The 27,260-nt window shown below is 51.9% G+C and overlaps 8 protein-coding genes across 8 annotated transcripts; 5 read left to right on the forward strand and 3 right to left on the reverse strand.

The window, feature by feature from the left end:
* Positions 1 to 2,099: 2,099 nt before the first annotated feature.
* CORC01_05584 (rapamycin complex subunit LST8 target) lies at positions 2,100 to 3,278 on the forward strand (the record flags this gene model as incomplete). Its single annotated transcript, XM_022617226.1, has 4 exons — positions 2,100 to 2,121; positions 2,200 to 2,221; positions 2,302 to 2,797; positions 2,862 to 3,278. The coding sequence occupies 4 exons, from the start codon at positions 2,100 to 2,102 to the stop codon at positions 3,276 to 3,278; spliced, it is 957 nt and encodes a 318-aa protein (XP_022476240.1).
* Positions 3,279 to 3,583: 305 nt separating this feature from the next.
* CORC01_05585 (uncharacterized protein) lies at positions 3,584 to 6,158 on the reverse strand (the record flags this gene model as incomplete). Its single annotated transcript, XM_022617227.1, has 5 exons — positions 3,584 to 4,994; positions 5,044 to 5,618; positions 5,675 to 5,785; positions 5,836 to 5,973; positions 6,036 to 6,158. The coding sequence occupies 5 exons, from the start codon at positions 6,156 to 6,158 to the stop codon at positions 3,584 to 3,586; spliced, it is 2,358 nt and encodes a 785-aa protein (XP_022476241.1).
* Positions 6,159 to 8,617: 2,459 nt separating this feature from the next.
* On the forward strand, positions 8,618 to 9,781 carry CORC01_05586 (uncharacterized protein; the record flags this gene model as incomplete). Its single annotated transcript, XM_022617228.1, has 1 exon — positions 8,618 to 9,781. The coding sequence occupies one exon, from the start codon at positions 8,618 to 8,620 to the stop codon at positions 9,779 to 9,781; it is 1,164 nt and encodes a 387-aa protein (XP_022476242.1).
* Positions 9,782 to 10,741: 960 nt separating this feature from the next.
* CORC01_05587 (SET domain-containing protein) lies at positions 10,742 to 12,781 on the forward strand (the record flags this gene model as incomplete). Its single annotated transcript, XM_022617229.1, has 5 exons — positions 10,742 to 11,008; positions 11,123 to 11,240; positions 11,323 to 11,348; positions 11,536 to 12,423; positions 12,668 to 12,781. 5 exons carry the CDS (start codon positions 10,742 to 10,744, stop codon positions 12,779 to 12,781), a joined length of 1,413 nt encoding a protein of 470 aa, XP_022476243.1.
* A 4,498-nt stretch (positions 12,782 to 17,279) lies between these two features.
* On the forward strand, positions 17,280 to 20,150 carry CORC01_05588 (fungal specific transcription factor domain-containing protein; the record flags this gene model as incomplete). Its single annotated transcript, XM_022617230.1, has 3 exons — positions 17,280 to 17,787; positions 17,887 to 18,484; positions 18,533 to 20,150. The coding sequence occupies 3 exons, from the start codon at positions 17,280 to 17,282 to the stop codon at positions 20,148 to 20,150; spliced, it is 2,724 nt and encodes a 907-aa protein (XP_022476244.1).
* A 763-nt stretch (positions 20,151 to 20,913) lies between these two features.
* Positions 20,914 to 22,475, reverse strand: CORC01_05589 (glycerophosphoryl diester phosphodiesterase; the record flags this gene model as incomplete). Its single annotated transcript, XM_022617231.1, has 4 exons — positions 20,914 to 21,519; positions 21,656 to 21,760; positions 21,957 to 22,357; positions 22,424 to 22,475. The coding sequence occupies 4 exons, from the start codon at positions 22,473 to 22,475 to the stop codon at positions 20,914 to 20,916; spliced, it is 1,164 nt and encodes a 387-aa protein (XP_022476245.1).
* Positions 22,476 to 23,606: 1,131 nt separating this feature from the next.
* Positions 23,607 to 25,717, reverse strand: CORC01_05590 (plus-3 domain-containing protein; the record flags this gene model as incomplete). The annotated part of the gene is made up of 4 exons (XM_022617232.1): positions 23,607 to 24,350; positions 24,399 to 24,535; positions 24,588 to 25,333; positions 25,518 to 25,717. 4 exons carry the CDS (start codon positions 25,715 to 25,717, stop codon positions 23,607 to 23,609), a joined length of 1,827 nt encoding a protein of 608 aa, XP_022476246.1.
* Positions 25,718 to 26,225: 508 nt separating this feature from the next.
* CORC01_05591 (ubiquinone biosynthesis protein COQ7) lies at positions 26,226 to 27,004 on the forward strand (the record flags this gene model as incomplete). The annotated part of the gene is made up of 2 exons (XM_022617233.1): positions 26,226 to 26,420; positions 26,471 to 27,004. The coding sequence occupies 2 exons, from the start codon at positions 26,226 to 26,228 to the stop codon at positions 27,002 to 27,004; spliced, it is 729 nt and encodes a 242-aa protein (XP_022476247.1).
* Between the last annotated feature and the right edge of the window lie 256 nt (positions 27,005 to 27,260).

Here is a 27,260-nt window from a genome sequence, read left to right on the forward strand (position 1 = left end):
AAAAAAGTAATTTATAAAGTATTTTTTTTTAAAAATAATATTAATTTATTTTTTAAAAATAGGTCGTTATTAAATTCGTTTAAGCTATTTATAATCTTTAGCTATATATCTTAACTTATTATAATTATAATATTTAAATTCTTTTTTTTAATAGGATTAGTTTCGTTTCGCTATATTAAGGTTTATAGGTCCGTTATATTATTTATAAATAGTAATTTATTAAAAGTTATTATTTTTATTATAATAGTGTTTTTAATTAAAATTACGTTAAAGTTACTATTAATATTTATATCCTAAATTAGGTTTTTATTATTATTTTTTTTTCCTTTTTTCTTTTATAAAAGTAGTTATCGATTTTAATTACGAATTTAATATATTAAAAAAAATTATTTAGTTTATCGATTTTAATAAGTTCGTCCTTAACTTTATCTTTTAATCCTTAATAAAATATAAAAATCTTAATATCGTTAATAAGATTAAATTAAATATTAAAACGTTTAAACTTAGCTAAGTAGTCTTTTATTAATTTAGTTTATTAGAGTTATAATATATCGTACTCAGCTTATCGTTTCTTATTTAAATTTTAAAAAAGTAATTTAAAAACTTTTTTAAACTTATTAAAGTTATAATAAATATTTTATACTTCGGTAAAGTATTTATTAAAGGTCTCTTTTTTAAAATACTTTTTTTTAAAAAAGTTCGAACTATTTAAAAGCTTATTTTCTAAAAAAGCTAACGGTATATATGACTTTTTTAATTTCGTTATTAAAATCTTTTTAGTAAAAGTTTTAAAAGTTCTTAATTTAAATTAAGAATCCTTTTAAAGTTCTAAAAGTCCTATCAAAAATAATAAATATATTAAATTTAAATTTTTATTATCCTTTATTAAAAAGGGTAATAACGATATTAATAATATTTTAAAATATATTTACTTAGTTGGCGAAGTTTAAAGCTTTTTAATATTTATTTTTAAGTTTTTTGAATATAGTATTAAATATTCTTTATATTTTAATAATATTACGGTCGTTTTTAATTTAAACTTCTATTAATTAAATAATAATAATATTAAAGAGGTCCGTTAGTTCTTTATTATATTAAATATTTTAATTAACGACGCGGCGTATTTAAATATATATTATCTTATTAAAAACCGCGTCTTTATTAAAATTATATTTAATATTAACTATTTTTATATCTTTTTTAGCTTAGGCTAGCTCAGCGTTTAAAACCTAAGGCTTTTTACTTTTATTAAAAAAAGATTTAATAAATATCGTTCATATTATTTAGTAAGTTTTCGTAAAGTCGACTTATTAAATAAAAGTAATTAAAGTATTACGGCTAATTAATTATAATAAGGTTTATATTAATAAAAGTCGGGGCTATGATATTTATAAATAATAATCGTTATAAAAATAGTTTTTAATAAAACTATTATTTATAAATTATAAAATAAATAAAGTTTTAATAATTAATCGTAATTTTATTAAATAAGTTTTTAATAAAAATAATTAAAAGTAATCGTAAAATTTAATATAAAATTAATTATTAAAAAAGTTATAAAAATCTATCCTTAAGCCTAGCTCGGGCTATTTAATATATAAATCCTAATCGTAAATATATCCTTTATAATATCTTATTTATTATTATTTAATCGTTTATTAAATAATCGTTTATTTTATATTTTTATAATCGCCCGTTTTATTTATTTACGGGCGTCCGTTCTTTATCTTATCATACGATCGTGGTTATATAATTTATTTATAGTTCTTTCGTCCTGAGGGAGGCCGTCTGAGTTCTCACTGCTGCATATATGGTGTGGTAGCCGCCGCAGGTCCTGTGGGGCAGGGCCCTGGTCTAGCAATGCGTGTTGGGTCGTAACAGGGTGATCCGTCGTAGGGGGGTAGGTCTTAGTCAAGAGTCCAATCCAGCCGACCACCGACCTTACATCGTGGAGGGGCTGCATCCTTCCGCTGATGATCCTACGCGCGCAATACACCTCCGAAATTTGGATGCGCCTTCCTCAACCCCCCAAATATCTACTTTACACACATACATCATAACATGCGATAATTGAGGCCAAAGACTTCACCACAGTAACCATGTCTGTGATTCTTTGCACAGGTGAGTGCCATTGAGCTTCTGGAGGGCATTCGTCTCTTTTTCTCTTTGCATTGAGACCATTCGCTTACGTTGTCCCAGCGGGTTACGACCACACAATCAGGTACGCAAACGATTGAATACTCGACCGATCGCTGAATAATCAGGCGACCTTGGCTAACGCTCTTCTCCCTCCGAATTCAGATTCTGGGAGGCCCTCTCGGGCATTTGTTCCCGTACGATCCAGCACCCAGACTCTCAGGTCAATCGCCTCTGTATCTCCCCCGATAAGCGCTTCCTCGCCGCCGCCGGCCACCATACCGTCAAACTCTACGACATCAAGTCAACGAATCCGAACCCGCTGCTCACCTTCGAGGGCCACACGGGCAACATCACCGGCGTCGCGTTCCACTGCGAGGGCAAGTGGATGGTGACCAGCTCCGAGGACGGCACCGTCAAGATCTGGGAGACGCGCAGCGGCCAGGTCCAGCGCAGCTACAACCATGGCTGCCCCGCCAATGATGTCGTGATCCATCCCAACCAGGGCGAGATCATCAGTTGCGATCGCCAGGGCAGCGTCCGCGTCTGGGACCTCGCGGAGAACAACTGCTCCCACCAGCTGATTCCCGAGGAGGACGTCTCCGTCTCGAGCGTCACGGTCGCCAGCGACGGCTCCCTACTTTGCGCTGCGAATAATGGCGTAAGGCCTCCTCCCGATTTGCCAAAGACACATGACAAGCGGCACCAAAACTGACAGACAATAGGGCAACGTATTCGTGTGGCAGCTACTGCAGGCCTACGACCGAACCCAGCTCGTTCCAGTGACTCACTTCAACGCGCACAAGGAGTACATTACGCGCATCCTCCTCTCGCCCGACGTCAAGAAGCTCGCGACCTGCAGCGCCGACCACACCGCCCGCATCTGGGAGGTCAAGGACCTCGAACCCGCCCCCGACCAGGAGCCGAAGCCCTTCCCGCTCGAGGCTACCCTCACGGGCCACCAGCGCTGGGTCTGGGACTGCGCGTTCAGCGCCGATTCTGCCTATTTGGTGACGGCTTGTTCCGACCACTACGCCCGGCTCTGGGAGCTTCACAGCCAGCAGATCATCCGCCAGTACAATGGCCACCACAGAGGCGCGGTCTGTGTCGCCCTCAACGACTACTCAGAGTCTGCTAGATAACGATTTTGGGGTTCTCATTAGGGGAGGGGCATGTCTGCGGTTGGTTGGTTCATTGGTCTACAAAAGGCTTTCAATCATGGCTTGTAACTTTTCTTCATTATGACTTTCGGGGATTGGGTTGGCGGGGCGTCTGGGATAGTCCTTTGTATCGCATTCGCAGATGAGGCTGAGGCCATCTGCATTACAAATTCTCAATTGGCAGGCTTTACTGCTGCACGAACATTACTTGCACAATAATGGTATCCCGCGCCCTTAACGCCGTAAATGCTGCAAACTTTGTCTGTCTCCGCTGCTGTGTACCTTACCTACCACCCGTCTCCCCAGCCTTCGTCGTCATCGTCGTCCTTCGGCTTCATGTCGATCTTCTTTGCTACCACGGGCTTAGCCGCCGGCTTCGATACCAGAGGCTTCTTCGCTGCTGCCGTCGACGACTTTGTGAGGCCTTTTGGCAGCGGCTTGCTCGATCCAGTCTTCTTCTGCGACTGCGCGGCCAGCCAGCCGGCAAAATCAGGCTCAGCACCGTCGTCGAATGGTGTTGCGCTGGCGGTCGTTGCCTTTTTAGCTGACGAGTTGCTGTTGCCAGTTGGCTCTCCCCAACCGTCGTCGTCTCCCAGATCGCCCCAAGCGTCTCCGCCCTCATCGGCAGGTTCTGGGTTGAATGCATCTGCCACGACTGACGATGGCGTCCGCGACATCGGCGGAGGGGACTTGATCGCCTGGCGGTGCAGAGCAGAGGCCGATGATGTCGTTGGCCTCTTCGCGTCTGGGCCTGGTGACGGTGTCGGCTTCGGAGATGCAAATCCTGAGCCGTTAGAGGTCTGCATCTCGCCATTGGCCGTTGAAAGCTTGTTGGTGAAAGAGGAGATGGCCCAACCGGCCCATGATGATGCTGAGGCCTCGTTGGGTTGAGGAGTGCTCATCCGAGGCCCGCCGGCGCCTTCTGCGGCCTGGGGGGGCAGAGCGGAATCGGGCATGTTGGACGCCGCCTTCCTGACTTGCTTCAGATAAACGTCCATCGTCTTGCTCGCCTGGTCACGGATAACCTTCTCCTTGTCAACCAGTAAGGGGCAGACCGCGGGCATTATCCTCAAGGCCACGTCCTCGTCGGAGAAGCAATCCCCTGTGACGCCCAGGGCCATCAGTGAGGCATTTCGGGCATGCACAAATGGATCTCGCAGAGACCTGGTAAACGCGGCAATAAGCACCTTGCTTCTCGAAGACGTTCCAAGGTTCTTGGCAATCTTTCCCAAGCAAATTGTGGTGTTTGTTCGGATGCCTGGCTGCTCGTCGTTTGCCGCCTTGGCGAGATACTTGAGCAGCTCTCCGTTGATGGTGCGATCAGACAACTTCGAAATAATGACCAAAACTGACTTCAGAGTCTGCTCTCGAACAACTGGTGCAACGTCGGTGAAACCAGTGACTAGCTGTGGGAAGATCTTGTCGTTGACTACTTTTTGCGTCAAACGATCGATCATCAAAGGCAAGCTATCGAGAAGGCAGACGCGAATCGCTCGATCGGGATTTGCGAATAGCCGGATGACTACGGGTGTGATCTTGGAGTCGAAATCCTCGTTTGAAAGCTTGGCTGCAATTTTCATTACAACACTGAAGGCTTTCGGCCCACCCCCTCCGAACTCAACCGATTTGATGAGCTCCGGGAGAATCTTCATCTTGAAGAAGTCTTCAGGAAAATCATCCGTCAGTTGATCGAGATCGCTGCCCGGGTCAGTTTCATGGTCTCAAAACTCGACGCGAAGATACTTACTCAAGGAATGCCTCCCTCTCAGTCTCAGTCTTGACACCAAGATTCTCGATTCCCTCCGTCAATTTGATTAAGGGGCTGTCGAAGAACGATCCGCTCCTCTGCCCTTGTTCTAAAAAGTGGCCAACGCTGACACGCGCCTTTGGGTTGGGGTTGACGAGACGCTTGTAACTTTGTTGCATTGTCGGAGGAATGCTCTTCGTCTGGCCGGCTTGATCAGAGCCCATGAAGTCGCCGTTGAAGACTTCGAATATCATACATCCAAAGCCAAAAGAGTCCACGGCGGAATGCGGGCTCTTCTTGATAGCATCCCATCCACCGCGAGCAAGTTCAGGCGGCGCATATCGCCCTGAATCTGGCACCAAGCTACCGTACGTCTGCATCTCAACGTTAGTGACGATGTTCGCTACAAATGAGCGGGTATAACCCACGTAAATCACTGCTTCGTCGTCTTTGACGTTGCTCAGAACTTCAAAGCCACTCATTTTCCACTCTCCACTCTCGGAGGTGTACACAGAGCCAACCTTTAGGTTGCCGTGTATTGATGAAGCCTCATCGTTGATAAACTTGATGGTTCGCTGGTAAACAATCAGTCTCCCTGCGCAACAATGTTCGAGTTCACGTTCCTACATACCGCCACACTGCTCAACCCCCATTTTATCGTTTCCGGTGTAAGACTCTTTCTTTTCACGTGCCATCGTAAAGGCACCACTCGCTCGGTCGCAATGTAAATGTATGTATCGGTCTGTATAGACTTGTGAGACAAAGCATCATACAGTGATGGGCCACCCATACCTCTACAGTATCTAACACCTTGATAACGCCTGGGTGGCGTAGGGTCCTCAGCTTGCGCAGCGCGTTCTTCGCCAGAGGCAATCGGGATTTGTTGGCAGCAACATCGAAGGAAAAGATACTACAGTTGGAACCGTCTTCCTGTCAAGGGGCATTAGAATTAGGGGTGTCGTTTGTCTTGTTGGATAGCTAGGTAGACATACTCGCTTGGTGCCGTTATTCAACGTCCAGATGGACTCGTCAATGTCCACCTTGTCGCCGAAGCTATAAGGGAATGGTGGTCCTTGAGCAATGGCAGAGGCCACTGCAGACTTGAGAAAATTCATCTGGCCCTGCAGAATCCGGGCGAGTATGCAGGAAGCTAAGATTTGTTCTATCGGGAACTGGTGGTCTTGAAATTGTAGGTTTGGTGGAAGGGCAACACACGCGCTGCTGGTACTGGGCAGGGAGCTTCGGGCAACTTGGCGACAAGACAGTGGACCGTTAACACTGGAACAGGGGACCATGGACAGTAGCTCCTGCCTGAAGATCCCCGCGCTAGGCTTCTTTGGATGGAGGGGTGATACGGGTGACAAATGATCCGTTCGCCGATGTTTTGGGTGGGCCCGGATGCGAATCGACGGTCCCCCGTTTGTTAGCGAAGCTGCCTAGGCAAGGATTACCCCGAGGTCCTCTAGTGAACTCAAGCAAGCGACCTTCATCCACCTCCACTGAACGCAACGCGAGGCGAAGGCCTCAGCAACTTGACCAGCTTTGCGACTCGACAAATCTTCGGCTTCCTCCAAACGTTTGCGCCGCTACAAAAGGCAACATTCATCGCGACTCTGCGCCCGCAACAAGAATACTCACTTACACTCAACCCGGCCCCGAAGCCATTCTTTTTCTTAACTCATGCCAAAGTGTCGTGCGCTGGCGGTCGAAGGCGCGACTCTGAGGAAGCTGGCTGGTCTCCATCAGGTAAGTGCGATTTTGCTTCAATACTTTCTCAGCATTCGATATTTTCCTCAGATCCAAAAAAAAACGTCCTTCTCTTACGCGCAGTGATGACTACTGGTAAAAGGTCCGATCGAAAAGGATCCTTCTGGGTTTGTTGTCTCATCTTGTTTCCATCAAATGGCCGTTCTTTATGGATGAGCCACGTCCTCGTCTCCTCGCAAGGCCTTCATCAAAGGGAAAGCATGCGCGACAAACGGAGCTGCTCAAATAATGCAGTATACCACCCCACTATCGAGAAACGACATGACCACTGCCTCATTTCGGAGTTCTTCTACTAGTTGCCTCAACGGAGTAGGACCAAAGGCTCAGGCAGACAAGAAAAACGGTTCAAGATGAGACTTCGAACCCGCTGTGGTCCCCAATATGAAGACCAAAATGACTGAAAAGACCTGAGCGCGCATCCTTTCTCTACCTTTCTCTACATCTGTCGACACTTTGCTCCAATTCGTGTCGCAGGACCTTCCAGGTACCGTCTAACATCAGGCTGAACCTTGAGCTAACTTTACCTTACTAGAACCCCTGTCATGCACCTCTGGCCACTCAGTCTTCAAATTCCAGACCATGAAGACAAAGACACTCATCATCGTTGTGTAGTGTTTGTTCGACGCGTTTATCTGAGATTGGAGTAGAACAAACTGCCTAGCTCAGGTTCTGCCAACGGTTTTCCGAGGGACACAAGCCGACAATCTTATCAACTTTTCGTTGCTTCCTCCAGCACTCGGGCAACAGCTTTCTTGTATTCGGAGCAGGTCTGGCTAGGCAACAAAACCCTGGAGGTCAACGACCCCCAGTCCTGAGTCTGTAAAGAGCCATCTCAGCAAGTTGAACAGAATCGAAACATCTTCATGAAGGGCCGGGCCGTGAAGAGATGGAGTCCTTCGGTCAGCTGTCTTCAGACCCATGTGTCGAAGACGGGTGCAAATCCGTGGCTCTTGATGGGACCTATTGCATCAGTCATGGGAGAAAACGACGACAAGCAGAAAGAAGCTCTACCTACGTCAATGCCTCGAATCTTGCTGCCGGTACACTTGTTCGCGGGTCTCAAAGGTCCCCCGTGACACAAAATTCATTGCAGACCATAGGGCGAGCCGAAGATGATGAGCAAATGAGAAACCGCCGGCCCCATTTTCGGGGCGAGTATCTTCGGAACGAGCCGGTATATGCTCCTCAAGGCGCCCGGGACACAGTCAGAAGAACGAATCTGCCGCCAGATCTCGCGGGAAAACTTGCAATGACGGCCAGAAAGACGGCTGGGACAAAAGCTACGCCCAGGAAGCGGACAGAAGAAGGCAGCCATTCAAGCTTCCAGACAACCTCTATGCAGACTTACACCCGAGGATCTGGCTCACCAACTAGTCATGAAGCTCTCCCCCCTGGCACGTTCAATCCTGTTCAGTCACCCCTTAATTCAGTGCCCTCGCCGTCACAAGACCAGGCAAAGCGATTCTTCGTCAATACCGACACAGCCCAGCGCATACCGAAGGCGCCCACAACAGTCGAAGTAGAGCGAAGCGTCGGAAAGGAGAGGCGGGGTGGCTTTATTTCAGCACGGGCTTCACCAGGGGGATTGCGAGCCGATCAAACTTCTCGAGCATCTCAACAGCCTGCGGTTATGCCAAGTGTTAACAATGTGTCGCGTATCACCCGCAATTTGAGTGCTCATTCTGATGCTGGAAGCCGTAGAAGCCAATCTGGAGGAAGAAATTCCACTGCAACGTCGGCATCTGCATTATCTGGGAATAAAAGCTTCGATTCGCTGCCTCACGTCAGTACTAAGAGTCTGCCGCCAATGCATGTGAAGTCGGCTCCATCAGCATCACGATCAGCTTCGACAAGCAGATTTGCGGCTTCGGGCGGCAAACGGGGAAGGACTACCGGTACCGATAAAACGTCTGAATCATCATCCGCTGAGGCTGATGATGATGACGATGATGATGATGAGAACGATGACGATGACAACGATAGAGCTCCAAAGCATGCAAAGTTATTCGTCGGACAGCCCCATTCGTCCACGTACCTTGGTGCCGCAGCGACTTCAAAAGCTTCACACTCCATGGCTTCTACGGGACAACCTAGCACCAATTTCAAAGCATCGCGGTCATATTCCTTGAATAATGAGGGCACCGCTCACCTGGGAGCCGTGTTCATGCCCATTGTGCTAAGCTCCTCGTCTGACGAGAGTGAAGAGCATGAACGGGAGAAAAGTGGAAGTGTGCGGCAACCAAGCCGGGCCAACGGGCAGAGTCATCGCCACATCTTTCCGCCGAATGGTGCTTTACAGCAAGGCTCAGTACTAGGGCGAGGCGGCCAGCAGAGCCCAAAATCCTACGTCTCCCGTAAGACTGTGAAATTGACCTGCGAAGAGCGTCGACTCCAGTTGTGCGACGACTTCGATTCCGCCAAATTCGACGCCATGATATATGGTCAAACCGACGCCTCGAGACCTCCTATTGGGGTGTTCGCCCTGGCTGCCCCGATTGCAAACTCGAAAAGGGCCTCGTCATCTAGTGGAGATGATGGCCGCTTCCACATGAAGCTTGACCCCCGCATCCACTGGCCACATCATCGTAGCAGCCAGTGGTATAATTCGAAAATGGAAGAAATCAAAGCCCGAGGTGGTCGCAAGGCCAATTTTGGCAAAGCAGCCAAGCGCATGCGACAGCAGAGATTGGCAGAAGAGCGGCAGGAAGTGGAAGAAAGGTTGGCCGTCTCTCAAGGCGAGCCATGGCGGCTCAACAAATCGCCACAGCCATGGTCGCATCATAGACCGATGGACTTTGGTGATGTTCCCGAAGAGGAGTTGCCAGTTTACGTTCGTAAGAACGAAGAGTGGATGCGAGCGGTGGCCTGGATGCGTAAGATGCGCGAAGAGAGTATACAGAGGGACGGAGAAGCTGCCGCTCGTCATGCCGCTGGGGGTTTCACACAGCATCTCTCATTGAACGGTCGGTAGCCTGAGTCTGACACAAGTTAGGGCCATCAGTATGATCAGTATGATCGGGTAGCCGATGAAGGGTTGCAAACCTGTGTTACCATTCATCTTTATGAGCCATGGAAAGTGCGAGGCCGGAACAGGGAATGCTCAGCATGGAGTATGGGCTGCTTTTCGTTTCCTTATACTATTTCATACCGATGATACCTTGATCTCGCCGCAACCCGGCTAGGTCTACACGCATAATTTGAGACTTGTCAGGAGTGGTATGCAGGAACCATATCTCCTGGGTCTTTGCGAATTTGGAGCAACATCCTCGTGTCTTTACGCCATGACGATTGGCCGTCGTTGATCATACACCAATCGCTTGCCTAGAAAGACTACCTACAAAGACTTTACTGCGACTTTGTTGGGCCCAAAAGTACAGTGACCGACGCATTCCATGTTCTAGTTGTCCAATCTTAAGACCCATTTCCTTTGGTATAAACAAGTTTAAAACGGGTCGTCGCAAGAGGAGTTGATACTTGTATATTGGACGAAGAGGCAAAGCGCCCGCTCGCCTTCGTGATGGGGTCTATTGCTTTAGGCTTCTTCGGGCGTTGAGACCACATATGCGGTGCATGAAGTTCCTTCCACTAAATTCTGGACCATCAGGAGATCTTGCCTTCTCAAAGTAAAAAATGATTATATGGTACTACAAAAGAGAGAAAAATTTTTTGGGAGATATTACCGCGCTGCATTACCAAACCCCAAGTCCCTGACGCATTCGCTGCTCACTGGCAGCGCATTGCATTGCGATCCACCCTGCGCTTTGAGCAACCTCACTTTTCGCTCTACGGACTCGAGTTCCAGTCATTCTCCAACACAACTCACTACATGCGACGGAACGACAACAAAGGCTGCAGCGCAACGACCTGAAATCCGCTCATTCACGAAAAAAAAAAAACATTAAGTCGTTGATAACAAGCAGAAAGCCTCATCATGGCGTCCTCGCAGCTACCCCTTGAGACACTATCGACCTGGGCCATGTTCAATGACGTAGACCTTGTCGACGTCGAGGCCCGCGAAATCCCCGGCTGCGGGCTGGGTCTGCTTTCGAACAAAGATCTCAGTCGAGAGGAAGAGACTTTTGACATCCCGGCCCTTTTAAGGATCCCCCGCGAGCTGGTTCTATCCGCGGAAGCTGTTGAGAATTATGCAAAGGTCGACAAGAACTTTCGGCAGCTTCTCGAGGCCGTCGGTCACAAGGTAAGAGAATGGCACAGTTTCCCACCTTGCTACTAGAGTATTGGAAAGCTGAGGTCCTCTTTTTCGATGTAGTCAACCCGACATGACATTTGCCTCTTTCTTCTCACGCAAAAGGTGCTATCTGATAGGCCAAAGACGTCGTTGAAGGGCGGAGTCTCGACTCCATGGACGGAATACGTCAAATACCTGCCGCCTCAAGTTCCTGTTACGACACTCTGGACCGAGCAAGAGCGTGAGATGCTGAATGGCACATCACTTGAGGCAAGTATTTTCCCTGCCTCTCTTTCATAGTGACCATTGCCTTTCTTGAAAAGTAATGTCCGGGACTGTCGTTGGTCAGGTAGGGCTCATCGAGCTCGCAAGTGCCAAGACATTCAGCATCGCTTCACAACTTTCGTGGAATCATCACCAGATGATGATCTCCCCATTGCATATCCAAGGATTGCGGCTGAATGGGGGCAAAACGACACCCCCAGAGACGCCAGCGACCAGCTACCGCTCAAGGATCGCATTCTAACAGGAACTAGTCGGCCACGGCCGCCAAGATTGTCGCGTTGACAGACGAGTTCGACGAGGTGCGCGAAATCTCTTCTACGCTGCCATTTTGGAACGAGCTGTTTTGGGAAAGCGATAAGGTATCACTCATTGACTGGGTTCGGGTCGACGCATGGTTTCGGTCCCGATGCCTGGAGCTCCCCAGATCAGGGGAAGCCATGGTCCCGGTGCTGGACTTGGCAAACCACTCATCCGAAGCAAATGCTTATTACGAAGAAAATGGCAAGGACGAGGTAGTACTGCTGCTGCGACCCGGCTGCAGGGTCTCGTCTGGGGACGAGATGACGATATCCTATGGGGACGCCAAATCCGGGGCAGAGATGCTCTTCAGCTATGGGTTCATCGACCCCGCGTCAACCGCCGACCGAATCACGCTCCCCTTGATACCCATGGAGGACGACCCGCTCGGCAAGGCAAAGCTGCACGTCTTTGAAGGAGCACCGACTGTGGAGTTTGTCCGGACGAATGGCTCCATCAGCTGGAAGAGCCCCTTTGCCTACTTCATGTGCCTCAATGAGGAAGACGGCCTGTCTTTTCGCGTTTTGCAGGACACCGGGGGTTCACGGGAGCTAAAACTATTCTGGCAAGAAGACGATGTAACCACGACGACAACGGCTTTCGAGCAACACATTGATGGACACCCCCTGGCCCAAATCTTTCGTCTTCGGGTGGTTGCCGTTGTGGAGGATCTGGTGGCCAGTCAGCTCGAGCGACTGGCCTCGGGCATGTCTTTAGAAGACCTGGACGAGTCTCTGAACGAAGGGGGCCTCGTTTGTGGGACATGCATCAGTGCAGCTGCAACGCTGAGGGAACAGGAGACGAGCTTATTAGAAGCTGCCGTGAAGGCTCTGGGAGACCAGGTAAGTGTGTTTATTATTCTTCATCGCCGAGTTCCTGTCAGTGCCAGGGCTGCAGCTAAATCTTACGATTCTCTGCCCACTTCACCCCTCCATCTTTCTGCCCTTCACAACTCCTCCTGTACTCCTTCTGGATGCCCCCTACCTATATCGCTTCCCCCGGAGCCCCGAACTAACTGGCTGCTCACTTTCCCCCGCGTGTGACGCCAAGGCTAACAAGGATGGGCGACGTGCCCCAACCTTGCAGAAAACGCAACTGCTCGCAGACGAAAACGTGGCGGCTTATCTCGGGTCGATGGAAGATGCCCAAAACGACCTAGACCAGGACGAGATGACCAATGAGGATGAAGACTTTAGTTGAGGCGGGAGGGACAGACGAGGCCATGCGACCGGGTCGATCTAGGTATACGGCAGTCTCAGCATCGGGCGGAGACTTCGTCGCAGTCATAATGTCTTTACTCAGCTGGGGCAGAAAGCCGTTGCGAAAGCATGGCGACTGAAGCCTGCAGCAGAGCCCAGATCAAGGCGCAATGTAGTCGGTCTTGTTTTCTGGCCGGGGCCAGACGTCTTTTCGCACAGAGCCTATGGCAGTCTCTGGAATATCATCAAATTGCAATCTCGTTCTCTGGATGGGATGCAATACGGGCATGCCAATGTGAGTTGCGTGCAGTGCCGAACAAACAGCCGGATGCCCCCGCGCTTGGCGCTTGTCTCGCCACATTTATGACCGCAGTTCTTGAAAAGCCACGGTGCCACAAACCGACCTTGTCTGCATTCCCAGAATGAGACCGACGTAGACAGGTGACAGGATGCCTCAGAAGCCCCTCGCCTCGTCCAGAGGTGCGAGGCTCACAAAGGCCTGAACATGCTTGGCGTTGGCGGACGACAAACCTCGTGGTCGTAAGGCACCTACATGCGACGGAGATCAACGTTGGTGGGCCATCTACGGAACGAACCTTGAGAAAATAAATTATGGCTCGATCGGTGCGCAGAGACATCTTGGTCGAGGCAGGAAGGTGGTATTTCCCCCTGCTTTCATTGAGACAGAGCCCTGCGAGGGCGGCAAGAAACATAATATGTGTGTGTGTGTGTGTGTGTGTGTGTGGACAAGGAGCGAGCGACGAAGGATGCCACGCCGAGCAGCAGCATGCGATCCGCGCCGTATAGGAGGAGACCCCCCCCCCGGACCATGCCACCGAATCGAATCTAGACGTGTCGTCGGCGGGGATGCAGCTTGCAGCGATTGGGTTTCGCCCTGGGGCTCTTTTGCATGAAGGAGCTGTCAGGACGAAGCGCGGCAGGCAGGTCGCGCATAGTGTGGATTACAGAGATCCCCGATACAACACGACGGTTGTGGTGTTCCTGTTGTTTCCGGCCACTGCAGCTCAACGAATATCCCCCCGATAAGAGAGTCGCGGCATCAGCGCGCCGTCAGCTTTCCAACCTGCGTTTCTGTGAATCGCCAAACGACGAATTTTGGGGGAAGGGGTGAGGGAAGGGCGTCGTTCTTCTTCGACCATTGCCCTGGCACGCTTGGTCTGCGTGAAGAAAGACACCCAAACGGGAATTCTTCGAGAATTAAGAGTCAAGATGAAGCAATAAAGTGGCGTGGTTTGTTCAGCTTCGCTTGTCTCATGTTTCGGCGAATTTCTTGAACATGACAAGAGACCCTAATTCATCCGATCAAGTCATCCGTAAAATGGCCTTTTTTCTTGTTCGGCTTTTTACACAAATACCCATCTCGCTGGGATGGAATTGTTTGGGGTTGACGAGACAAGTCCGCTTTCCGAACAGGACCGAATTGCTTTGTGAAGATGCTGGGAAGGCGCAGCTGGGAAGAGCCCAGTGGAAAGGGAACGATGGCACGACAAATATTCGGATCGGAAGGCATATCGCATCTTGTGATGTCAAACAACGAGCACGCGAGCATTCGAGACTTTTGAAATATTGAAAGACCAGTTGAGGTACAGCCTTCAGGTACCGCTAACTGAAAGCCTGGACTGGGGTAGGCCCGCGCCCGTGAGAACGGCGCGGAATGCGGTCTCGGAATAGAGTTTTGCAATTGCGGTTCCGCAAAGTAGCGTGGTTTTCTCGCCAACGGCGTCGACGGTGCGACACGTTTTGGGGCTCCGGTTTTGTAGGCTCACGTTTAATACCGACTAGCTGGCGCCAGTTACAAAACCGGGTCCTCTGATTGCATCACCAAAGCGTCACTTGAGTCAAGACGTCGGACATGTTTCGAGGGACATTGGAGCAACCCAGCCATCTCGGAATATAGATGGACGCTGCTCGGAACAGCAAGGCTTGGGGGGACTGTTTGTGGTTGCCACTGCACGATAATACTTATCTTCGAGCCGGGTTGATGATGGTGATTGCTCTTGGTCCGTGTAAGCTGTCGTAACGTTGAAGAATGGGAGTCATCTCTCAATGATAACGATATGTCAATAGGTGCCAACAAGCCCCAAGACAGCGAGAATCCTGTCGATCGCAACAGAACTGGCAATGTAGTCGCGGCTCACACATATTTATTGGCTGCTCACTCCCAATACCCGGTAAATATTGATCATTATCACGGCCCAACGCTAGGCGTCTTGAAGAGCACCACATTCAGATGTGAAGAGTGGTGCAGGTTGCGTGGGCCAAGCAGCTTCCGTTCCAGGCGACGGACAATTGGGGGCCACCAGTGACGAAGCTGCGATCGTCGTCTGATCCGACATATCACGGTGACAATGGCGGGACCCGGAACCAGTGTAACGGCACCGGGGGCCTTGCCCCGGATTTCTCCCCCAACTTCTTGTGGCCTGCGCCCCATTCTGACTGAACCCTTGGCCGCCCCCAACGCTTCTCCCTTTCCCCAGGTCCCAGTGGGCTGTTCCTATTTTTGCCGAACATCAAATCGCAGTTTGTTTCTTCTTTCTCTCCTTGTTCCCGAACTTTGTCCTGGAGAGGGAAAAAAAGCTGGGGAAAAGCTAAAGGGGTGGCAGTGATGGTGAAGCCAGGACATGGCACGGCACGGCGCAGGAACGAGTATACGCTTGCGCATGACACTGGGCTAGCAACGGAACAGAACTGGGGGTGGGCCTCCATGCTCAAGCTGGTCTAGAGCTGGGCTCCTTTCCGTTGTCGGCGGCGCCTGTCGAGGTCTGCGTGTGGCCTGGAGAGACCGGATGGTCTGGAGAAAGAAGGGCTGCATTGGCAGATGGTCCCCTGCTTCCGGGGACACAGGTGGTGTCATATCTGCGTCTGCTTTGAAGGGCTGGATGGCGAGATGGAGAGAGAGAGAGAGAGAGAGAGAGCCTTTGGTGCTTCTCGTTCCCAGAGACACGGTACGATGGTAAGGCAAGCGAACGCATATTTTCGCAGGGTATAGTGCTTTGGCGACGCTGTCCGGCAGCATACAGACAGCAGACAGGCTCACATCATGTCATCGCATGGCGTCGATGGACACGTTCATCGTGGCGTGCGTGGTGTGGTGGTGTGCTTCTGTTCTGCTTCTGGCTTGCCGCTGGCTCCTGTTTCTGGAGTTTAGATCTTGCCAATGGTCTGCGTGTGCTCGCTAGGCACCTAGGTATACCACCTCAACTCGACTACTATGTAAGGTAAGGTAGGGAGGGTAGCGCAAATGGGGTGAAGTACATGACCATATCAGGAAATGTACTTCGTAGACATGCGTGTTAAGCTGAGAAGGGAAGTACCTCTTGGTTTAGTGTGTACAATTGCCATCTGGTGATTGGTTCCCCCTCATTCTTGTTAGCGTGCATTTGTGGTTTTCCCACCCCAACTTTTTCCCAACACCAGCGCCGCGCGACGGCCGTCCGACCCCGGGGTGCTCTTCCCCCAGATTTCTCCCTTCAAGGGCCCCGCCTCCCTAAGCCTAGCCTGCTGAAGCGAGCGAGTGAGTCGGATGCGCGTCCTGAGGCCCTTCGCTTACTGGCTCGATTTACAGATTGTCCAGTGCGAGAGCCGACCCAGGGCCCACCATTACCTACCTTGCCTTAGCAGCGTCACCCAGAAGCAGCAACAGTAATCGACGGCAGGCAAGCACTCCCTCACCAATTTTTGCATTCCAATGAGCAAACGAATCGCTATTTCTAGCTTCGCAGCCCACCCCCCGGTCCGCCCATCGTCCACGGGGTCTTCTAGGCAGGTGGTACCCTAGTCTGGTCCCCATCTCCCCACGATTCATCTTCCACCGCGCACCTAGCAGCGAATTATTTTGGTGTGGTGTCGAGCGTCGAGCGTCGAGCGGTCCCGGTCGTGGTGTCCGTTTTGCTACTAAGAGACTCCACAGTCTCACCTCTCTCTCCCACCACCACCTTCCACTTCTTCATTTCCTTTTTCCCTCACACACACCCCGACTCCCCCTCCGACCCAATATCTCCAATACTCTCCTTCTTCCTCACCTTGCAACTCGGCCTATTCTAGCTATTCGCCCGCCGCTTCCGAGAGTTGCAGACCAGACAATCTCCACTCCCCTCCTTTCTTGTCTCTGTTGTCATCTTTGCCATCCCTTTTGGGAAGATTGGTGTTCTCGCGGACCTGCTTTCTTAGTGACTAAAGATACCACCCACCTGCAACAACCTCCTCCTCCTCCGACGACTCTTCCGAAACAAACCTGGTGACTGCTTTGAAGAAGGACGTGTGATTTACTTATATGCGAATATTCCACCTGCTGCGCCCCCGCCCACCACACTTGAACGAGCCCACGAACGACGGAACCAAAGAAGATTAAAAAAGCCACCGCCGAAGCCTCCGAGGCTGACCTAGTCGACGCCAGTCACCTATCTTGAATTGCGAATCGCCGACACCCCCACCAGAAAGCAACGTCCAAAAGAAGAGAACAGAGGGAAGCCGCTATCATGCCTGGAATACTACCCATGAAGGTGATCAAAGTGGGCACCAGTTCCCAAAGCCGCATAGCTCAGGCATGCGACCGGTGCAGGAGCAAGAAGATCCGCTGCGACGGCATCAGGCCGACGTGCTCGCAATGCTCTAACGTCGGCTTCGAGTGCCGCACGAGCGACAAGTTGAGCCGTCGCGCATTCCCGCGCGGATACACAGAGTCCCTCGAGGAGCGCGTGCGCCAGCTGGAAACCGAAGTCAGGGAGCTAAAGGACTTGTTGGACGAGAAGGACGAGAAGATTGACATGCTATCGAGGATGCACGGAAACCACAGCCACGCGACCCTGCGCAGCCCTTCCGTTGCGGCATCGGCGCATTCGCCGGCGTCGGCGTCGGACGGCGGAAAGGACGCAGGGACGCCGGTCAAGGAAGACACTTTCCGCGTGCAGGCGTCGCCGTTGTTGCTCGGCGTCGAGAACTCAGATTCGTACTTTATGGGCCCTTCGAGCGGCCGTGCCTTTATCGGTTCGTACCGCCTTCCTCTGCGCCTACCCGTCCGTCCCGCTTCCCGGAGGAGCGGTCCGAGCGACATAGAAAATGGGCTTTCGCTAACATGAAGTACAGAGGCTTTCAAGCGCAAGATGCAAGGAAACGGAAAGTCATGCTCAGATTTCAACCCAGAAGCGTTTCTGCATATCCAGGGCTGCCATGCCCTGACGCCAAAAACACCTGACCATTCGCTCAAGGTGCCGCCTCGTTTGTTTTCAGACCGCTGCGTCAACGTCTACTTCCAAGAATGGGCTCCCTTGTTCCCCGTGTTGCACAAGCCGACATTCCTCCACATCTATGAGGAATTCGTGTCAGACCCAGAAAAGGTCAAGAACAACCACAAGATTGCCCAACTCTACCTCGTCTTCGGTATCGCGGCACTGGGCAGCGACCAGCCGGATCTCGAGCAAATCGCGGCGTGTGAGCAGCAATGGCAGCGAGCTGTCGAGGCCGTCCTGATGGAGAACACAATGGTCACCCTGCAATGTCTCGAGTTGGCTCTATTGTACTGCATCGTGAGGGCGGATTACAAGCGCTTGCAGCACTACAAGGGCATTGCTGTGGGACTTTCCCACCGCCTCGGCCTGCATCAGAGTCAGAAGCGCTTCTCTTTTGGCGCGCTCACTATTGAGACCCGCAAGAAGGTCTTTTGGACTCTGTACACGTTGGATTGGTAAGTACTTTCATTCAAGAGTGAGAAACTCGTGACTAACGGCTGCAGCTTCTCTGGCGCCATTCTTGGACTGCCGAAACTGCTCAAGGAGGATGAGATCCACACCGAGTATCCGTCAGACACAGACGACGAGTATGTGACTGAGAAGGGCTTCCAACCGACGCTCCCTGGCGAATACACTCGCTTGTCGAGTGCGCTCGCCCTTTTCCGATGCTGCCGAATCCTGGCCAAGGTAATGGAGAAGAACTACCCCGCCGCCACCTCTCACGAACTGTCGCTGCAGTCAATGTCTGCCATGGAGGCCGAGATCGACGAATGGAACGAGTCACTTCCGACGCATCTCAAGCTTACCTTTAAGCAAGATAAGCCTTCGACCGACGTAACCGGAAGCCGGTCGCCTTTGCTTGCTCTCGCCTACTACTACACCAAGATTCTCATCTGGCGCCCTGCCGTAGGCTCCTCGCTCGGTCGCAAGGCCGCGCCTGCGTTGATCTCCATAGGCGAGTCTAGCAAGCACATTGTTCAGATTATTCAGCTGCTCGAGGAGCGCAGTATGACCTTCTCCTTCTGCCTCAACAAGACGGATACTCTCGTCCTCTGCGGCATGACTCTCATGTACCAGAGCTTCGAGCTCAAACAGGACAGCAAGATGCTGAAGGACGTGGAGCGCCTCGTCAACAGCGTCCTCCAAATTCTTACCAAAGCCAAGGCACCTGGCTCTTTCGATCTCAAGCGCGTAGCCGGCCTCCTTATTCGGCTCGACGAGCAGAACCTGCCCACCCCGCCGCAAGAGAGCCCGGAAGCGTCCATGCCCGCCCCGCAAAGGTCTTCGCCGCCCGCGTCAGCACCTAAGAAGAAGTCTCCTCAACGGACCCTCGGACGTCTTCCGAGCGCCGCCGCCAGCGAGAGTGACCTCATCCAGCAGCAGGAAAAATTGCGTCGTATGACCATACCCAGCGTCCAAAACCGCCCAGAACTTTATCGGTCCCGCTCAAAGCCGTCCTTTGACAATTTGCAACAGCAGCAGCAAGACGTGCCTGCGCGGCGAGACCAGCGTCTATCCATGTCACAAATCACCAGCCGCATCCGCACGTCTTCCAAGCAGAACCTTGATTATCTGTCTCTGAACAGCACACCCAACGGCTCATCACCACCATCGCCAACCACAGCCCGTTTACACCAGCAAATTCTCGCCGCGGCACACCAGAGTCTCTACGCGCAACAGCAACAACAACAACAGCAGCAGCAGCAACAACCGCAAAAGATTTCTGGCGTATCCTCCTCTGAATGGGAGGCTCTCCTCGGTTCCATGGACGGTGGTTTGAACAATGTGTACGACGCCATCTACGGCGGCGGTGGTGGTGCCCTCCCAGCCATGGAGGAGACGCCCGCGTCGTCTTCGACAGGACTGGATAGCTGGAGTCCAGACAGTTGGGACCTGGCCAACTTCAATCTTGGCGACTTTGGGACAAACCCAGCGCCGCCGCAGAGCGTCCTGAGCGTCAGCGAGGAGAGCTTATCCTCGGGCGAGGATCTGGCGACGAGCGACTTGAACCTGAGCGTCAGCAGTTTGGAGTATCGGAATGCGCTGCTCGCGTCTTGTAGTGGAAACGGGAACAGCGATGGGTTGTTTTTGGGTGAGCTTGATGGGAATTACGGACTTTGAGGGCGGGTTTTCTCAGCGGCGTGACTTTAAGGTTTAACAGCGAGGGCTTTGCTGGGTTAATGATACTATACTTTCTGAGAAAGGGTTTATGTCTGAATGGTCAGATGGGAACGGAATGGGTACTAGCAGGCTCTTTTTTGGATCTGAATACTGATGTATCTATTTATTGTTATATTTTGGAGTAGTCGGTCTAGGACTCGAGGGCTGACTTCACATAAACATTTCTCGATTTACGATTTTCTCATGACTCCGATTCTCAGCAGTCTCAATGCCCCTTTCTTGAACCGACATGGCAAAGTGCCATACGCTTCAACTCATCGGCCATCTAGAGCTGGGTAAAGGTGCCTGCATCTACGTCCACCTGGGCCGGGGGCTATATATTCTCTATCCTCCAGGGACCCCGGGAAACCCTTTCTTGACTTCAGAGCTTTCTCGGTACGTGGCACAATGCCCGCGTCTCTATGGTAAATATTATTCATTAGTGGAAACTATTGGTATATTTAGACCTGCGATACACATTCTTGAGCTCTTCTTATCATCTCGAGATCGTAGTTCTTACCCGCTTAGTTCAAATCAGTGCCGGTTTTCTATGTTCCCTTGCTCTTTAGAGAGCGACTCTTTCAAGTATCTATCATGGCAATTATCGTCTGGACGGGTCTTCTCTCTCACTCTCTCTATCATGCGATACGAGTATCTTCCAGACACTTCTAGAAACAAGTTATATCGCAGCGTGCCAACACTCACATCCCGCAGCCCTCTCCTTTTACAATTTAAACGGCCTGGCGGCTCTCGGCCCCGGCCCAACGCCCCCGAACCGCGCAATGAGCATGAAAATGGGCGTCAAAACCGCCACGAGGACCTGGATGCCCACGACCTGGAGGTAAAGCCTCACCGTCCTCTTCCACGTCCCGTCGCGCACCCTCCCAGTCCTTCTAGCCACCCTCGCCTTCTTTTCCTCGTCTTGGATCTCGAGCTGGTCCGCCGACGATGACGAAGCCGAAGCCGAGGCCGAGGCCGACGTGGACGCGGACAACGACAACAACGACGACGAACCCCCTTCCTCCCACCGCCGACAAACATCCCTAAATAACTCTGGATCATCCGTGATAACGCCGTCCGCCCCGGCGCGGATACTCCACTCCATCCACTCCTCGTCATTGACGGTCCAGACGAGGAGCTGTCGCGCATTCTTTTTGACCTCTCTGATGAAGAGCTTGCCAATGGGCCCGACCAGCGACTTTTGAAACATGTTGAAGGAGAGGTTCGGCTGCGATGGGCTCAGGAAGCTGCGGGCGTAGAGAGGGGACCAGGAGATGAGGGAGACTGGGTAATTTGGGAGGATGGTGCGGGCTTGTCTTATGCAGGGTTGCTTTTTTCTTCATTAGCCTTTCTTTTGTCTCATTTACTTTCTGAAGCTGTAGAGACCCAAGGTGGTCTATTCCTGGTCTGTTCTGGGTGTGGGAAGATGAAGGGGATGTGTTGGGGGATGGGGTTGAGGTACTTACGTTCCAGCACCCGAGTACTATCCTCTCGTTCCACGGCACAGGGCCTGGCGTGGAGGCCAGGACTTCGGCTACGCGGCCGAGGAGTTCGGCTGGGGGGTCGTCGGTCTAAACCAGTCCGTGAACGTCAGCTCCTCATCTTCTTCGTCTACAAGCGTCGTATCCCCCCTTCTCTTCCCCCAATCTATTTCCTCTTCATGCAACTCCCTCTTCACCTCTCCACTTCTCCCCGTCCCAATACGTAAACCCAGAATCGAAAAAGAAAAAAAAAAGGGAGCGAACCCCAAGAATCCGTCTTTCATACCTTGATATCAAGCAAAACCCAAACCCCCTCCCTGCCCACCTCAGTCAGGAGCGCCAGCAAATCCTCAAGCCTCGGCATCCGCTGCCTGGGCTCCCTCACCGTCTCGAGCGTCTCGAGGTATGACCAGTCGCAGTCGCTAATCTTGGTGTCCTCGACGCCGAAGCACCGCTTCAGGTTCCCATCGTGGGAGAGCACCACCACCCCATCGCGCGAGAGGTGGAGGTCCGTCTCGAGGGCGTGTGCGCCGGCCTCGTCGAGCGCGGCGCGGAAGGCGAGGAGGGTGTTTTCGGGGTACTGTGCTCTGAAGCCGCGGTGGGCGATTGTTTGCGGTAGGCGGGTTAGTTTGGTCTTGGTGTTGCTGGGGTTGGTGGTGGTCAGTGGGAGCGCGGAGGTGAAGTGAGCTGGTTGTGGGACTTTGTTAGCCGTTGGATTATTGAATCGGACGGGGAGGCCAGAGGAGGGTGTACCTGGCGGGCTTGAGGGTTCGTCCCCGAGGAGGGGCTTCGTTTCCGGAGTCATTGCTGACGGTGCTGGACGTCTGGATTCCTATGATGTTTTGGGAGAGGTGTCTATTAACAAACTCTAGGTTATTGAACAGCAACTGCACTCTTCTCGTTCAATGAGACGGCGTCTAGGAGTGCCCGACGTCCGGATGGTCCTTTCTATGACGTCCGGCGTTGGAGGGAAGAAAGAAGATTTCAGGTCTACGTGATTTCAACGACGAAACGATGGCATTCTTTTCGGTAGAGGGAGGAGATGAAGAAGATGAAGGAGAAGTAAAGACTATAGGAGGCCAAGTAGGAGTCGCACCAATTACTCTAGCGCTGACGTCTCGGCAGCTTTGGAGAGGCTCGACGACTTAACCCCGTAAAAGCCGCGTGCGGTATTGGGATTGATTGCAAAGGACGCGCGCTGGTGTTGGTGGTGACGACGAACATGGTCCAGAGAGGATGTGAGACAACGTCCAGCTAGCTGCCTCGCCTTACCTTACGTAGCTGGCGGGGGTGGGTGGTGATTCGAATGCGGTGGTGCCGGTCGCGCCCCACGTGCAGAAGCCAAATGCGCGCCGACGGGGCCGATGGAGCCGCTGCCCGGTGCTGCTCCAAGCTTAAGCCGGGGGTGGAATTTGAATCTGCTTCCGCGGGCGGCAGCATGCTGGGCTGGCGCATCCATTTTGCCCCGCAGGACCACGCATCTTTAGTCACCCAGGTCACCGGCGCGGGACCAGATCTTAAGTCCGGCCCCGCGGTTGGCGACTCTGCACAATTCTGCAGTAGCGTCCCATTTATCCCGTCCCCTTCGCATGGGTGGAAATTAATGGGAGGATACGGAGCAAGGTACCTTGGACAGAATGTGGTCACCAGGACAGTATGGGCCGGCAACGCAAGAGAACGACCAAATGTCACTGGATATCGACGAGTGGTTGTGCAGCTTGTTTCAATCTTGTCTGCTTTTTCGCGTCGATTGCTTCGCTCATGTCTCTGGAGCCCTATCAAACGCTGTTTCTACTCTCAACCGATGCGCTGAAGAGAAGCCTAATGATGCTTCCGCAGACTCTCTTGTGTCCCTTTATAGCAACTTTTTCAGTAACTTTTATAGCAACCTACCAAAGTCTCCAACCCATGAATGTCCTTCTCGGCTAGTGCCCCTTCAGTCAATGTCAATGTCAATATCGAGATCCAGGGACCCGATAATGTCATCGTCCATGAGCGGCTTGTGAATCGTCGGGATGCCCTTCTTCTCCTGGTTCGCCGCCTGTAGCTTGATCAAGTTGGGCAAAAAGTTCTTCTCCTGGGCGCCCATCTTGGGCGTGCCGTTCGCGGGGGTGCTCGCGTTGCTATCCTTTGCCTTCTTGGCCCCTGTATCATTCGCGTCGTGGATGAACTTGGCCTTTGTTCGCAGCCGCCGCGACAAATCGTTTTTGATGTCCTCGCCCCTCTCGAGCGCCGCTTCCAGCTTGCGCGCCTCGGCCTTCTCCTTGAGCTGCGCCCTCCTAACGTTCTCGGCGTTCTCGAGTCGGCGCTGACGGTTGATGTTGGCTAACCGATCCTGCTGCGATGTCGCGCTGGGCTTGGACGAGGACTCGCTGAGGCTCGTCTTGAAGGCCAGCACGTTCGTCTTAAGATCATCGAGCTGCTCCTGCAGGTCCTCCGCCTTTCTGGTGTTCCCTTGAGCGCGCGCGACCGCAATGTCTTGTGCAAGGCGCTCGCGCAGCTTGGGATCGAACTTCTTGCGGAGGGCGGCCTTGCGTTGGATACGCTCGTCAATCTCTGTGGTTGAGAGATGGTAAGCGATGAGCGCGTTGATATCATCAATCTTGTCGAGGAGGGTCTTCTTCTTAGGTAGCGTCAGACCCTCTGATTGTATGACCTTTTCGTATCGGTTGTATTCGCGCTGCTTTTCTTAGTTTGGCGTACTTTGACACATAATGCGTAGACTCACCTCGGTAAATGGCCGATCTGACAGGAAGATGAATGGGAATGGCCGCTCCGCCTTACCATGAGCGGCCAGAACATACTGATCGGTCACAAAGGTACCACTAGGACCTGTCATGGCGTATGGCTTGCCGACAGTGATGGCTGTGAAAATGTCAGCTTGTCTTCAATGGAAATACCTCGGGACCAGACTTACATTGAATGCGCGCCATGCGATATTCGTCTTGGCCCGTCTTGGGGTCAGGACCAATACTGATGCGAACATAGCATCCAATCATGGTCGTCTCGAAACTCGGGTGGAAGCAGTGCTCTGCGAAGCGACTCTTTCCGACGCGGATACGCTCAAAATCCCGCATATCCGGAGGCGGCAGCTCGCGCGCGACAATCTCGTCCTCCGGCGACCGTGACTTGCGATGGCGGCGGCGTTGGCTCTCCTCGTAATCGCCGCCCTCGTCGCTGTCCTGATCCTGGTAGTCATCGCGCGGCGACCTGATCCCTTTGGCGCGATCCTCCTCGCGACGACGGGCGCGGTCGCTCTTCTCCGCACGCGCCCGACGCAGCGTATCTATCGCTGACGTCTTGCCGTCGGTGCGCGGCCGCGATGTTGTGCGCGATTCGTCCTCGAGGTCGGCGGCGTCGGCGCTGCGCTTCTTCAACTTTTGCTTCTTTTCTTCGTTCTCCTGCTTGCTGACGAGCTGGCGCAGCATGCGGTTCTGCCTGTGGCGCTCAATCTCGGCCTGTCGCTCTGCGAGCAGCGATTCTCTCTCGACTTCGCGCATGGCCATCACCTGCTCTTTCTCGGCGCGACTCCTGAACATGCCATCGACCGGGTACTTATCCTCCTCGTCATCGTCTTGGCCGGCCCTGTGCGGCTCGGCCTCGGAATCGGACTCGTCCATGGCAGCAGATCCTATCGAGTTGGGGCTACCGGGTGCTGACGAACTGGATCGCATTGTCAGTGATGCGAATGGCAGATTGATTGCAGTGAGAAGCCAGAGATGCGCACGGAAGAATGAGGTGCGAGTTTGAGGTCCAAAGTGTCAAAGGTTAAGCTCTAGGTTGGTAGAATCGCCAACGGTGGAGGTAGGAATGCGCCTAGGTGTATGACGAAACGGGAGAAACTTACGCTTCTCCTTCCTCTTCTGATTCGCCTCCCCCGGCACGCTTCTTCACCTTTTTCGCCGCGGGCTTTTTCGCGGCCGCCTCGGGCGGTGGTGATGCAGATTGCGCCCTGCTCTCTACCTCAGACATCACTCCCTCCTCCTCCTCGTCAGAAGACTCGCCACCTCCCGCGAGGGCCAGAAGCTCGTCATCTATGTCGGCCATGGTAAATTACGGTTGGGTACTCGGATAGGGGAAGAGCTTTTCCAGGCAACTGCACCGGCCGAATCGAGGAATTCGCGACTAAGACGATCGTTTTACGCAATTGGTTATCGATGCAAGAAATAAATACGATTATCTTGAGTCGCAAAAATATGAAATTGAATTGTCAATCTTGCAGAGAGGTGAATGGTCCGAGGACGGTCGCTGGCGATGATCTGGTAGTTGGAATAAGAACTCGATTGTCTGGCTCCTATTCACAGCCTTGGGCCATTGTCGTCGTGAGCGCGCGTCTGATTGGCTTATATTATGTCATTCGAATGCACAACGGTGGGGCCACCGGAGCACCGGCCTATGCTCATCCGATCTGAGCTGATATCAACCAATCAACGCTCACAACAGCTTCGGCATCCACCGGGTCTAGTCGTTCGATGTCATTGACATCTTCTATTTGCCCTCGGCCGAGTTCATGCTCCGAGTACCTTAGGGGCTTGTTCACCTTCAAAATTACAAAATGGCTTCAGTGAGATTGCTACTGAGGCCCTGCCGCGATATTGCAAGAATTGGGGCGCATAAGGCGCATGTGCCGGGTGTCTGCATCTCGAGCAGACAGCTATCTTCGAATGCCCATGCCGAAGCATCAAGCGCAGGAACGCCGCCCCGACGAAAACCCCTGACTCAAGAACAGCGTGACTTTCTGTCTTCAGCAGTAGGTTGTGCAATTGTATACAAGCAGGATCCAATACTGACTTTGCCCAGCTACGAGTTAATCAAGCCGGAGAATTGGCCGCCACCCGGATCTACGCAGCCCAGACCCCGCTGATTGTCAATCGACACCCGCATCTTCGACCGCTCATGGCACACATGTACGATCAAGAAGAGGGCCACCTCAATACGTTTAACTCCCTCATCCACAAGCATCGCGTTCGCCCAACTGTACTGTACCCTCTGTGGCAGCTCATGTCGACTGGGCTGGGCTGGAGCACCGCAGTGATGGGGCGAGAGGCGGCTATGGCATGCACAGAGGCGGTCGAGACGGAAATTGGCGACCACTACAACAGTCAAATCAGAACCCTGCTCGAGATAGTCACAGAGTGGGAAGCCGAAGGCTACGAGGTCAGTCCCGAGTTTACCGAACTCATCAAGACGCTGCGGCGAATTCGCGACGAAGAACTGGAACACTTGGACCACGCTGTCGAGCATGATGCCAAGAAGGCAGAGCCGCACTGGCTGCTCACCGGCGTGATCCGGGCGGGTTGCAGAGGCGCCATTTGGGTGAGTGAAAAGGTATAATAAAGGCTATAATCTAAGAATATGTACAATACATGTAAAACAAAGGGCCGAAGCCGTACGAATAGAATCAATACAGTGAAAGTACCCGCGATGCCAAGATGCCCCTCCCTGACTCCGTCCTGTGCGTCAATGTGTCATGGAATGGTTAAGCCATACGGAGAGGCTTTATCCAGAAGGTCAACGAGACCGTTTTGGAGTATGTAACACCTAGTTGCTGCAATATTTGTTAGCATTAGCCATGGACAGAAATGATGGC

This window comes from Colletotrichum orchidophilum (genome assembly GCF_001831195.1).
Source record: "Colletotrichum orchidophilum strain IMI 309357 chromosome Unknown Scaffold_39.1, whole genome shotgun sequence".
Classification (NCBI taxonomy): domain Eukaryota; kingdom Fungi; phylum Ascomycota; class Sordariomycetes; order Glomerellales; family Glomerellaceae; genus Colletotrichum; species Colletotrichum orchidophilum.